Here is a 14,264-nt window from a genome sequence, read left to right on the forward strand (position 1 = left end):
CAGGGATACACAGGGAGACCCCACCTCAATTGAGGGGGTTAGGTGTGGGGAGCATGGTTATGTTTAAGATTCCTGGAGGCAGAACTGTTTCAAATGATGAGACACAGGATCCAGAGACCCTGAGGTGAAGTAAAATGACACCATCATGATTAAAGGACTTAGGAAGTGGAAAGGTTACGTTGGTCTCTCTGGGTGGTCCTCTAAGGAGGCCTGGATGGGGTGAAGGGGCAGGACAATGCAGAGCGGAAGCACAAATGCTCACCCCAGAATTAGTGTGAGGCATGCAGAGTTTGAATTGATTAACTCAGACATTGGAAATGGGCACAGCAAAGCTATCAGATCTGTGACACCACGCCAGACAATATAATTAAGCTGGAGTTTGGCATGCCGTAGATTTATAATCCCATTGTAACACAGACCGAGAGCAGTGACTTTCGCAGGAAGATTCTCAGAATCGGAGTCTGTTGTTTTACAGCAGAGCTGTGAATGACCCCTATACGTGTTTTCAGGTATGCTGAAACGCACCGACAGGGGCTGGAAAGATAGCTCAGTGGTTAGGTTTCCTTCTAGTCTAGCATAGATGGCCAAGGCCATAGACTGCCAGGATATGCCCCACCCCCACCCCCACCCCCACCCCTACCCTCCCCAACCTTGAACCATGTTTCCAAATTTAGTAACTCAAAGTTCCCTAGCTCACAGGCCAGTGTGAGAGCTGGAGGGTGTCACGGCCATGGGAGTCCACTAAACTACTGGAGTGACTATGCAGGATTAAACAAGTTCTCCAGCTCTTTATTTACATTTGCTGAGACTTTACTGGACAGTCAAAAAATTGAGAATATCCTTGCCTGGCATTTCCAGCCAATAAATGAAGAGGAAGAGGGAGAAAAGAGAGAGAGAGAGAGAGAGAGAAAGAGAGAGAGAGAGAGAGAGAGAGAGAGAGAGAGATTGTTATATAACCCAAAAAGAAAAGAAATAAACCCACCTTATTTCAGAGTGCCAGTCACCCAGGCTACACTTTTAACGCTTCACATAATTACAAGCAAGCCACATAATTACAATTAAGTATTTAAACACTGAAATATCCCAGGTTTGTGAAAACGCCTGCCTGTTTGTGGGTGAATGAAAACCTACAGCTCCGTAGAGCTCAGCCTTTAGTTCGGTAGAAAGAATGACATGGTGGCTGAATACCTCCCAACAAGGCAAAGACGGTCTTCAGACAAGTCATTTACCTACTCAATCAGAGCTGATTGACACGGAAGTGGCTTCCCAGGTGTTACTCAGCCAAACAAGACAGGTTAATCATTTCCTATTCATTTTGTTGTTGTTGTTGTTTTGGAGATACCGTCAGTAAAACTTCTCAAGAAAACTAACAAAAAATGTGCGTCTGGCTCCATGGCACGTTTATCTGAATGAGTGCTTGAGATGTGAACTGGAGAGAATGCCTGTTTCATCAAAAAAAAAAAAAAAATTAAACTTGGCTCCTCTTCACTGAATCAGAACGAGGAAGAATTCCAAATCAGGACTCATGCAACACTGGATCATGCAAATGAGACCAAACTGTGCTATTCAGATGAGTAGGTGCAGATCAGAGCTGCAGCTGCCCATCAGCGATGTATACAACACAGATGTGCAGCTATAAGGCCCCGGCGGGCCCGATGTGGGAAGGGCAACCTCAGAGGGCCATTGCTTATGTGTAGGAGTTTGCAAAGAGGCAAATGGAAGAGGGCTCCGAGTCCTGGTCTCATGGAAGCTTACCTCCTGGGGATGGCAGGGTAAATCTTATATACCTACCCATTAGGTTAATTCATGTCCTGAACCCCGGCTGGTGCCTGAGACCCCAGGAGCCACATTCTCCTCCTAGCCTTCTGCTACCCGCTAACTTCCTTTTGCCCTGCTCCTAGGAAAGACCCGCCTGCTTTCCATCTCTGCTTCCCCTCTTTTCAGTCACGTAAGGAAAGAAAAGCAATTTGAATGTCTAATAAATGGTGTGTGTGAACACTCCTGACCTCTCTCCAAAAGAGTAGTTTCCCTTGCAGCTCAGCTCTGCAAGCCCCACCCTGTCTCCCTGGGTACCTGCTACTACTGGTTTACACACGCTGACCTGGCCTTTAACAGCACTAAACTTCACTGACAAAGTCCTACTTCTTCTCCATTGTCACCTGTGTGTCAGCAGTCAGCCTTCCTGTAAAACTGTGAGTTAGATTAGTAAGAGGTACAAGGATTTAGGGTCCATAAAAAAAAAAAAAAAAAAAAAAAAAAAAAAAAAAAAAGCCAGTGGGGCTGGAGAGATGGTTCAGTGGGGCAGTTAGGAACACTCACTGATCTTGCAGAGGCCCAGGGCTCAGTTTCCAGTGCTCACATTGTCGGCTCTCAACTATCCATAGCTCCACTCCTAAAGGAATCCAACGCTCTTCTTGGCCTTCCACGGACACTAGGCATACATGTGACATACATACACATGTGCAGGGAAAACCCCCATAAACATAAAACTTGTACATCGCTTTCTAAAAGTTAGACTTGTTGATGCATGCCTGCAGTCCCAACACAGGGGTGGTAGAGGCAGGAGAGTCCGCCGGTCCAGGGAGAGCATCATAGCAAGTTCAAGGCCAGCCTGGGCTACATTAGGCCCTACCACAAAAAAGAAAATGAAGCAATATAAAACGAAATAGGATGTCGTTATTTTAAATGAATGTAAATAAACCGTAACTTTCTCAGAGGGCAGCAAAGTGGCCGGGAAGGTCACCCCTCATTCTGGGACCATCCCGGGAAAGGAGTCCTGCTTTGGTAAGTTTTTTGACATCAGTGCACAGCATCGTGGCTATGTCACTCCTTCCTGTTTCCTCCCAGGATCGTGAAGATGTCCAGCCCCAACCTGAACATTGTGACCTTGCTGGGCAGCTGTCTGACTTACAGCAGCGCTTATCTTTTTGGGATTCAGGATGCTGCGGTGGGGAGGTCCATGGAAGCTCTCATTCAGGTAGGTGACCTTTTGGATAGCATTCGGTGCTCACGGCCCTTCCTGTGACTGGTAGTTCTGTATCTGTGTTACCAACATATTCAGCGAGGCCCACTCTCTGCCCCGTGTCCTCCGTGGGCCCGAGACGTTGCAGATGGATGAAGGCTCCGAGAGTGACTCTCCCTCCTGACCTCTTCCACCTGCAGATGAGACTCTCCATGCTGTGCATTGGGACGTCGCTTGTGTTTGGCTCTGTTCTGGGGAAGAGCTGGCGACTGTATAGAGTGTTCACCCAGAGGGTCCCGGACAAGAGAGTGGTGAGTTGGCAGCCGGTGCACAATGCTGGGTCGCAATGCTGGGTCGCAATGGGAGCTCCACAGTGGCTCAGAGCTGGGGAGGTTAGTGCAAATCTCCTGGGTGCCTGAGATTCTTGCCCATTGGCTCAGCCCTAGTGCTTCACCCCTTCATGGCTTCGTAAAGGCCCAGAAATACAGGGCTGAGCGTGAGTGCAGCTATATCTCTGAACATGGGTGATTTTAGGTACACCCAACCCCGGGCACCATGGGAACCGGTGAGCCAGCCAATGCCTGGGAGGGACAGACTGGGAGCTGCAAGTGGAAGAGTGAGTGCAGAGGAGCACAGTTCCTCCTCTCCTTAGAGCTCAGGTCCCTTCCACTCCGGCAGTTCTCTGCACTCTGAAAGGCACAGCTAAAGCAGTGAGCAGGAAAACGGACTCTGTGGGCAGAACTGACTGTGGAAGCCATCAGCAGCCAGGTTACACCAGCGTGTCTCTGACATGCAGGATTTATAAACATGCTCCTCCATCTTGTCAAATTCCCTGATATGACTGTTCAGACCTCATAACGGATTCTGTCCGGCTACTTCTCGGTAACGACGGGATTTTAAAAACCACATGGTAGGGGCTGGAGAGATGGCTCAGTGGTTAAGAGTGCTCTCTGCTCTTCCAAAAGGACCCAGGTTCAATTCCCAGCACCCACATGGCAGCTCACAACTGTCTGTTAACGGCAATTCCAAGGGATCTGACACCTTCACACTAATGCACATAAAATAAAATTAAATAAATTATTTAAAAAAACAAACAAACAAAAAAAACAAAACAAAAAAACCACATGGTATTAAATCACGGTGAGTACTCAGCGAAAGTTCAGCTGTGAGCAACCACACACAGATGCAGAGAGTTGGCCAAAAGGACAGAATTCATCCCTTTTAATATCCTTATCAAAAATAGGTTTCTTGGGGGATAACTGACATGAAAGAAAGACACATTTAAAGTGTGACATGAGCTAGGTGTGGTGGCGTATGCTTTCAATCCCAACACTTGGAAGGCAGGGGCAGATGGCTCTTCGTGAGTTCGAGGCCAGCGTGATCTACAGAGTGAGTTCCAGGACAGCCAGGGAAGGCTACACGGAGAAACCCTGTCTTGAAAAACAAAAACAAAAAGTGTGACATGATATTTACTTGGCAGGGTAGACATCATGATCAGAAAGGTGGTTTTTCCAGCGTGTGGCTTACTTACCCCCTCACACTTGGCGTGTGCTCTTTGAGGAAACTCAACTGCCTAATTTGTGGTAGTGGGCGACTGAGTTCGCCCCAAGAAAAACAAACAACAAGAACAACAAAACCGAAGTGTGACGTTATGTCTTAAATCATGGGTACACGCCTGAAACCTGTGACCTAGCAAACTCCACCATCCCCAGATCCTCAACATCCCCAGTCTGTTTCCCTGTTCATCGTTCAACTGTCCCGCTCTATTCCGTCACCGTTTTGCTTTCGGACATTAAAGATTAGTTTTCACTTTTCAGAGTTTCACATACTTGGAATCGTGGGCTGGAGAGATAGCTCAGCAGTGAACGGAGCTGGTTCCCAGCACCTGTGTTGGGTGTGTGCCACATCTGCCCACAATGCTCACGTGCACATACTTTAAAGCTAAAAGTAGATCTTTAAAAAAACCACAAATTTTAGACATTTTATTTCATGTGTGTGTGTATTGCCTGCCTGTATGTGTGTGCACTGTGTGTGCCTGGGACCTAGGATGTAAGAAGAGGGTATCAGACCCCCCCAGAACTGCAGTTACTCATAGTTTTGAGAGCCACCATGTGGATGCTGGGAATCAAACCCTGATTCTCTGCAAGAGCAGCCGGTGCTCTTAACCAACAAGCTCTTAACCAACTTCTTAAAACAAATCTTAAAAAAAAAAAAAAAAAAATTTCCCCAAGCACATTCTTAATCCCATTTACTCTGGAGGCAGAGGCAGGTGGCCCTGTGAGATTGAGGCCAGCCTGGTTTACAGAGCAAGTTCCAGTGTATTCAGGGCTACAGAGAGAAACCCTGTCTCAAAAAACAAAACAAAAAATAGCTGCTGGGGACATATTCAGCGGGAAGAAGGCCTGCTGGGAACCATGCAGTGGCTACTCTTGTTTATTCTGTTTAAGATTTATTTATTATGTATACAACATTCTGCCTGCATGTGTGCCTGCAGGCCAGAAGAGGGCGCCAAATCTCATTATAGATGGTTGTGAGACACCCTGTGGCTGCTGGGAATTCGAACTCAGGACCTCTGGAAGAGCAGCCGGTGCTCTTAACCTCTGAGCCACCTCTCCAGCCCTGTACATTGATCTGTTCACCCACTGATGGAGTTTGAGTTGTTTCTAGTTTGGAACTAATACAGATAAAGATGACGTGAACATTCATGTACACATCTTTGCATGGGTACATGCTCCCATTTCTCTTTGCTCAAAACCTGAGTAGAACAGTTGCCTCATATGGTAAGTGAGTACTTAACCTTGTTTGTTTGTTTCTGAGGCAAGGTCTCACGATGTAGCCCTGGCTTGCCTGGAAGTCAGTAGGCGTGACCTGGCTGGTCTTAAATTTGCAGAGGTCTGCCTGCCGCTGCTTCCTGAGGACTGGGATTACAGATTGTAGGCACCGTCTGTAATTCAACTCCCGAGCTAACTTACGCTTTGTGTGTTGTGCTTTGGATATTAAGTCTAAGAAATGTTTGCTTGGTCCAGCGGTGGTGGCGTACTCCTTTAATCCCAGCACTCTGGAGGCAGAGGAAAGTGGATCTCTGTGAGTTTAAGGTCAGTCTGGCCTACAGAGCTCCAGAACATCCAATGCTACCCAGAAAAACCCTATCTCAAAAAAGAAAAGAAAGAAAAAGAAAAAGGAAGAAATGTTTGCTTAATTAATGGCACAAATTTTTTTCTCCTGGATTTACTTCTAGAAATTTTTGGTTGTTTTTTTTATTTGTGTGTGTGTGTGTGTGTGTGTGTGTAAAAGAGAGAGAAAGAATGGGTACAATTGCCACAGCTTGTGTGGTCCTCTCCTTTCATCATTTGGGACCTGGGGATCGGCTCAGGGCATCAGGTTTGGTAGCAGTTTTACCTGCTGAGCCAATTCACCAGCTCTTAAGTTAGTTCTGACATTGGTTTGTCAGTCTGCGTAAAAACCGTGTTGGGATTATGACTGGATATGGTGTGAATCTAAGAACAAATGATTGTGACTTGATTCCTTAACAACGTTAGTTTTCGACCCATGACTCCTGGACATTTCTCTAGTTATTTGGGTTTTTATTAATGCTACTCAGCAATGTTGTATCTATTTCAGCATAGGTCTCTGACATATCTTCCCAAGTTGTTATCCTTTGTATGGTCTACTGTTTTGTAAATTATGCTTTTAAAGTTGGTCTCTGCTTGGGTACAGACAAATGGGTGGGTTTGGAAGCTGATCTTGCAACCTTCTAAATCACCTATTAGTTCTAGTGGCTTGATTTTTTCATTTTTGTTTGCAGCTTTGTTTTTTTTAAGACAGTCTCAGGCTGACCTATGTAGTCTAGGCTGGCCTCAGGCTCATGGTGACTCTCCTGTCTCAGCTTCCAAAATGTCAGAATAACAGTCATTCTGCCTTATGCATATTCTCTAGCAACTTGTTTGTTTTTTGAGAAGGTTTCTCTGCAGTCTTTTTTTTTTCCCCGTTTTTTTTTTTTGAGACAGGGTTTCTCTTAGACTGGCTTTGTAGACCAGGCTGGCCTTGAACTCACAGAGATCTGCCTGCCTCTGCTTTTCTGAGTGCTGGGATTACAGGTGTGTGCTACCACACCTAGCTTTGTGTAGTCTTGACTGTTCTAGAACTAGCTTTGTAGATTAGGTTGGCCTCAGACTCAGAGATCTTAGGTGCTGCCACTGATGACTATTCCAGCAACTTAAATAGACTCCATCAGAGTCTCAGTATAGATATCATATGGCCTGTGAAAAAAAGTTCTTGTCTGGTAAAACTGTTTTTTGTTTGTTTGTTTGTTTGTTTTAGATTTATTTATTATTTATACAGTTTTCTGCCTTCATGTAGACATGCATGCCAGAAAAGGGCACCAGATCTCACTAGAGATGGTTGTGAGCCACCATGCAGTTGCTGGGAATTGAACTCAGGACCCTTGGAAGAACAGCCAGTGTTCTTAACCTTTAAGCCATCTCTCCAGCCCCTCCTCCCCTCCAGGGCTGGTTTTAAAACATGTACAATTTTAAATTGGGGTGATAAGAGCAAACTATTCTTCAATTATTATTTTATATAAATACCTATGACCTGCCCGCTTGTATGTCTGTGCACTGTGTGTGTGCAGTGCTCAAGCAGGCCAGAAAAGAGTGTCAGATCCCCTGGAACTGGAGTTGCACAAGTTTGTGAGCCTCCAACATGGATGCTAGGAGTTTAAGCTCTGCCAGTGCTCTTAAGGAAGGACCATCTGTCCAGCCTCCTTCAATTATTCCTGACTGATGGGGAAGGCATTCAGTCCTTCCATGCTAAGCATGAATTGGGTACCATGTTTTATCATTGTAATCCTAGCATTTGGGAAGCAGAGGCAGGGATATGGTGAGTTTGAGGCCAGCCAGAGCAAGATCCTGTCACTCCCTCTCTTTCTCTCATATATATGAAAACCTATAATGAATTGCATTTTTGTATAATTATAATGCAATATTGTATATAATTAATGTATGGTCGTAAAAACATTTTAAAGAACCAAAAACATGATGTCAGCTGCAGTTTCACAGGATCTGTTTTTCCAGTTGTGGAAGGTTTCATTTTTATTCTTAGGATCTCTAAGACCTGGGGTCTCACAGCTCAGGAGTTTAAGATCATGCCCTTCCCAGAAACTGCCCCAGAACAAGACTCATTGCAAAAGCAAGAGGTTTATTAACCATTGTATAATGGGGTCACCCATGCCGGTCAGCAAAGAGTGGCACCTGGAGACAAAGGCCTTTAGGTTTTTAAAAGAAAAATTGCAGGAGATTTGAAGTTGCAGTCTTGGCAATTTAGGATTGGATAAGGAAGCTATAAAGTAAGATAATTGGTCAGTCTTAGGTGCTCAAGCTTGGCCAGTCCTGCCAAGTGTGGATGCAGCTGCAATTGAAGGTGGGGGTGGTTAGCTCATCCTTGAAGATTAGGGGCTGCAGACTTTTGGCTGCAGGTCAAAAGCTACTCAGAAGAAGTCTGGGTTCGTTGCTAAGAAATGCTATCTCAAAGACAAGGGTCTGGTCATTTTTTTTTTTGCTGAGTGAAGGTCATTGCTTGCTTGCCTTTTTTTTTATATCTGTCCTCACAGATAGGGTCACATTCCTCCATTCTCTGGAAAGGTACTAAGAGTCTTTAGCTTAACCTGAACCTAAAACTCAAAGCTATAGGCTTTAGAAGACATACAGGTTACAAAGTTAGTCTAACCCTTTCAGTTCCTGAGAATTTTTGTCAATGTTGTTGGGTTTTTTTTTTATATCAAATTTCCATGTCTATTGAAATTATCATATTATTTTCTTGTTTGGTCTATTCATCTGGTGGTGATTGTAGAATGCCCAATCAGACTTGCATGCCTGAGATAAATTCAAGCCGGTCATGTTGTGTTATGCTCCTTGTATTTGGTAGCTTCTTCTGTATAAAAATTTCCTTTGAATTTCTGCGCTTACACTTTTAGTGGATATGGCTTTGTAGTTTTCTTTTCCTGTAGTATATTTGCCTAGTTTGGTTATCAGGGTAATCCTGACTTTGTAGAACGACTTGGAGCTATTTCTCCTCCCTTTCTAGAGTGCTTGTATAAGGCTGTAAAACTGTGATGTTCTTCTCACTGCCAAAGGATAACCATTCTGAAACAGTGTGTTTCTACTTCTTCCTATCCCAAAATTTATATTACTGTCTTCATTTTTACATGTACTATAAACCCCATTCAGTTGTCATGATTTCTATTAAATGACATTCTTTTAAAGGTGTTTAGTAAAAATAAATCAATTCTTTTCCTATGTAGTTGACACATACTCTTAACTTCCTGTATACATTTTTTGTTTGTTTTTTGAAACAAAGTCTCACTATGTAGCCCTGATTGGCCTAGAACTCACAGAAACCCACCTGCCTCTGCCTCCCAAGTGCTGGATTAAAGGCACGAGCAGCCACACTGAGCCTTCTATCCTGGTTTTTATTCGGTATCATTTCCTTTTATCTGAAGAATAAAAACATTCAAGTGTGGGCGCACATGTGCCAAACTCTTTCAGCTTAATGGAGCTGAAAAAGTCTTTATTTTAGCTGCTTCCAAGAGAGACACTGCCATTTGCTTGTTGTGTGGTGTGGGGATGGGGTGAGGACCCTGCTCATGCTATTCGGTGGACCTACCACTGAGCTGTACCCCAGCCCCTAAAGGTCTCCTTCTTGTTTTCATACTTTGAAGATGCCCTTCTCCCGCTGTCTTCTCACTTGGCCTTATATGGAGAGAAATGGCCTTACATGTCTTTATCTTTGCTCCTCAGTAAACAGTGTGCCTTTTCCCCTTTGATTGCTAGCAGCACTTTCTTTTCCGAGCAACTTGATTAAGCACTGGGTTTATCTTGCTCTTGTGAACACCATGAGTTATAACTGGCTTGCTTTTATTTGGTGGCTGTCAAGAACATGGACCTACCATATCCATCACCCTGGACAAAAGCCAGGTCCAAATGGATCAAGCACATGACCCAGCATGAGACCAGATACCCTGAATCTGGTAAAGAGAAAGTAGGAAACAGGATTGAATCATTAGCACAGGACCAGACACTGAGGGCATAAGCATTAAGATCAGCAATTGGGGCTCAGTGAGTAAGAGCACTGGCTGCTCTTCCAGAGGACCTGGGTTCAATTCCCAGCACCCACATGGCAGCCCACAACTGTCTGTAACTCCAGGATCCAACACCCTCACATAGACATAGAAATAAAACATTAATACAATAAAAATAAGTTTTTAAAAAAGTTCAACAATTAATAAATGGGACTTCATGAAGCTAAAAGCTTCTGTACAGCAAAGGACACCATCATTTGAACAAAGCAGAAGCCTGCAGAATGGAAAAGTCTCTACTTATACACCTGATGAGAATTAGTTATCTAGAGTGTATGAATAACTTTCTTGTAAAAAAGCCAGAGTATCAAAACAAATAACTCACTTTAAAAATGGGGTATAGAACTTTAACAGAGTTCTCAAAAGATCAAACAAAAGTGGTTTGGAAACACTTGAAAAAGTGTTCAACATCCTGAGCTGTCAGGAAAATGCAAATTAAAAATACTTAGAGATTTCATCTTGTTCCAGTAAGAATAGCCAACATCAATAAAACAAATGACAGCACGTACTGGCAAGAGTATGGGAAAAGAGGGACACTTATTCACTGCCATGGGAGTACAAACCGGTACAGCCACCATGGAGCTTCCTCACCAGCTGAAAATCGAGCTACGGCAAGATCCAGCTATACCACTCTTGGGCATATACCAAAGGATTTTACATTTTACCACGGAGATACTTCCTCATCCACGCTCAGTGCTGTCCTATTTGTAAGAGCCAGAAATTGGAAACAGCCTAGATGTCCATCAACGATGAACGAATAATGAAAATGTTATTCAGCTGTACACACACACACACACACATATACATAATATATGTATATTAGAATCTTATGTATAATATACATATATACATAATATATGTGGCCACCATATAATGGAGAGAGAATGCCCCACTAGATATCTTACGCCACCCGGTAAAACCTCCAATGCCGAGAATGAGCTTACATAGTGTTGAGTTGTTGGTCAAGGGAGTCCCTCCAAATCACCGGCTGTTGCCAAGGTTGCTGGTTGGTCTCCATACCGGGTGGCAAGACCCTGTTGCTGAAGGCACAACTTACTGATGCCACTGAACATGGGGAAAATGAGCTGGTGCCCAACTGGAAGCTCCACCCCCACTGACTAGCGCGCGCTCGTGGTGCTGGAGGGTACTTTTCGAGTTAGCAGAGAAGAAACGTATGCGTCAGCATCGCCTAGCAGCAAGCTCTGTGGCCTTCAACAAGGACTGGCCTGCAAGATGTCCCCGTGCTTTAGTGGCATAGATGTTATGGCTGACCAACCACCTACCAGAGGTGGTGGATGACCCAAAGAAAACAAGTGTCTTCTAAGGCACAGGACAGACACACGGGAACTAGCAGAGACTGTGGCAGCACACACAGGACTTAGGCAGGTTTGAGGTACTAGCACAGAGAAGAAAAAGTGGGTAAAGGGTCCCGCCCCTAGCCAAGAAGCTCTTTGCAGCTTTTTCTAATGAATGGAGTGTCACTGGGTATATCAACTCTCCTGGGCAGGCCAACACAAAATGGAATGTATTTTCTTGGTTTTGTTTTGAGATATATAGATAGATAGATAGATAGATAGATAGATAGATAGATAGATAGATATAGATATAGATATAGATATAGATATAGATATAGATATAGATATTTTTTTTTTTTGGAGAGGGGGGGAGAGGAAATGGTTTGATTTGGTTGGTTTGGCTTTTGTTTTGTTTTCCCAAGACAGGGTTTCTCAGTGTAGCCCTAGCTGCCCTGGAACTTGGTCTGTAAACAGGATGGCCTTGAACTCAGAGATCTGCCTGCCTCTGAGTGCTGGGATTAAAGGTGTGTGCCTCCTCCTGGCTTTGCTTTTGTTTTTTGTTTGCTTGGGGTTTCATGGGGGGGGGGTTGTTTTGTTTTGTTTTTGAGAAAGAAAGGTCATGCAGTTAGACAGGGAGGGAGGATCTGGGAGGACTCGGGGTGGGGAAAGAATATGATCAAAATATACTGTATGAAAAAAAATTAATAAAATACAAAACTGAAGGCGTGGGGGGGAACATCAAGCGACATTTCTACCCCATTCACAAATGCTGTGCACAGTCCCCCCTCAACCCCCCTCCCCAGTCCTTCGTTAAGCTTGTTTGGGGTACACTTCGTTAAGCTTGTTAGGTACACTCCTTATACATCTTTTCTTAAATTGTCATAATCAATTTAAGACTGCCATAGAAGGAATAGTTCATCATACTAGTCAAATTGTAGGGAAGCTATTAATAACCCTCTGTCTTTCAGTCCGGGCTCTGAGTTAATGGCTAAGCCTGAGGGTAGAGCCTCCACCTTTGTGCGCTCACAGAGACACATAGCAATAAAAGCGAACTTCCCCTATGTGACCCCCTTGAAACCTTTGCCAGGAAACGTAGAAAATCAAAACCTTAAAAAAAGCTGGGCACATGCCTTTAATGCTAGCACTCAGAGGGAGAGGCAGGTGGATCAGAGGCCAGCCTGGTCTACAGAGCTAGTTTCAGGACACGCAGGGCTACATAGAGAAGCCTTGTCTTGAAAAACAAAGCAAAACAAACAAAACTTAAAGAAGTGGAAATATTTCCTGGTAACAGTAACAATAACTGAACAGGCTTGTAGAACATTCGGTCTTGCCATCCTAACTGTGAGGGGGGAGGGGTCAGTGGGGGTGTCTTTGGTTGCATTTGAGGCTCCCATAGAAGGCTGTTGCCATAACCCGTATCTCGGAGCACGGGGACACACTCTAGCACCTGAGTTCTACAGCCAGCAAACAAGGAGACTTTTTTTTTTTTTTTTTTTTTTTTTTGACCTTGATTGTTTTGCAGATTATCAAAGACCTGCAGTTGCTGGGGTTGGTGGCAGCCTTGGTGGTGGCTGATGTCATTCTGCTCGTGACATGGGTGCTGACCGATCCCATCCAGTGCCTCCAGATCCTCGGTGTCAGCATGAAGGTGAGGGCCTGCCTGTCTCTAGGCAACCTGATCCCTGGCCTGGGCTGGCTTCCATCACACACAGGGTCATCATCTCAGAAGCGCCTACTGAGGAACTGTCCGGCAGACAAGTCAGGGGCCAAGGCTGCCCTGAGCACTCCACCCCCTGTCTGCACACTGTACTGCTACCCACAATGCTCCACGTGCCCCCAGTCTTCCCGTGGGCGCCCTCCCAGGTGTCAGTGCACAGTCACTGATGAGAATTCTCAGCTCTAGGGAGTTGCCTTCCCCACCCTCTTGAGAGACGAAGGTGGAATGCCCCTGAGGGAAGGCCGCAGAACCCCACTCTAAGTCTCCTTTCCAGAGGGAGGGGTGATGCAGAGATGGCAGTACTGGCTCTTTCGCTAGGCTCGCTCCGGTATAATAGAAATAATTTGGTCAGACGGGCTGAGGAATACAGCAAGGGTAGGCAAATAAGGATCTGGCTGTTTGCCAACAGTGAGTGGTTCACGGTGTGAAATACTCTCATAATTTTACTGAGGGGCCTTGTGGTAGCAATGCCCATGCCCTTGAGCAAGCCCAACATCTGCTAGTCACCCACCTCTCTCTCCTTCCCTCCTGCTCAGGCACTCTGGTTTAGGCTCTAACCGAGTCGCCTACCTATTTCCGTTTTTACATACGGAGGAGGGAAATTCACACTCCTGGGAAGATCCCAGAGCTCCGCTGTGAGGTCCCAGGAACTTGAATGCCCTTGGCTCTGACCCTGTGTCCCTCACAGGTGACGGGGAGAGATGTGTCCTGCTCTTTGACCAACACACACTTTTGTGCTTCACGGTACCCGGATGTCTGGATCGCCCTGGTTTTGGGATGCAAGGTTGGTAACCACATCTTCATGGGTTACAGTCTGTCTCCAGCAAAATGGATTTGGAAAGAGAATTAGGGAATTGGTGAGGTACATTCATGGATAGTGACAACAGAGTATGGCGAGCCTCAGAGCCAACGTGGGGTGAGACAGAAATCCCAGAGCTGTGAACCTTTTGTTTCTCTACTGTTTATATTGGGGGGGGGGGGTTACACCGACAGTTCCTCATGCACCCTCATTCAGTCTACCCACAAATCACAGGGAATTCAGGTTCCCTCATATTATGGTCTGTTTTTCTGTCTGGGGAAGGTGGCCTGGGAGGGAGGTTGTTTGTTTTTTGAAGGTCTTGCTATGTAATCCTCATGGATCTCAATCACTGTGTAAGC

The 14,264-nt window shown here is 45.1% G+C and overlaps 1 protein-coding gene across 1 annotated transcript in view; it reads left to right on the forward strand.

Annotated features, from left to right (window-relative positions):
* The window catches only part of Gpr156 (G protein-coupled receptor 156), a 91,368-nt gene that overhangs the window by 54,797 nt on the left and 22,307 nt on the right, over window positions 1-14,264 (forward strand). Inside the window, exons 4-7 of the mRNA XM_055624847.1 lie at window positions 2,848-2,977; window positions 3,163-3,273; window positions 12,912-13,037; window positions 13,795-13,890. Of these exons, the coding sequence (XP_055480822.1) occupies window positions 2,848-2,977; window positions 3,163-3,273; window positions 12,912-13,037; window positions 13,795-13,890 (463 nt within the window). The remainder of the gene's footprint in view (window positions 1-2,847; window positions 2,978-3,162; window positions 3,274-12,911; window positions 13,038-13,794; window positions 13,891-14,264) is intronic.

This window comes from Psammomys obesus, unplaced genomic scaffold (assembly GCF_907164565.1).
Source record: "Psammomys obesus unplaced genomic scaffold, mPsaObe1.curated_primary_1811, whole genome shotgun sequence".
NCBI lineage: Eukaryota > Metazoa > Chordata > Mammalia > Rodentia > Muridae > Psammomys > Psammomys obesus.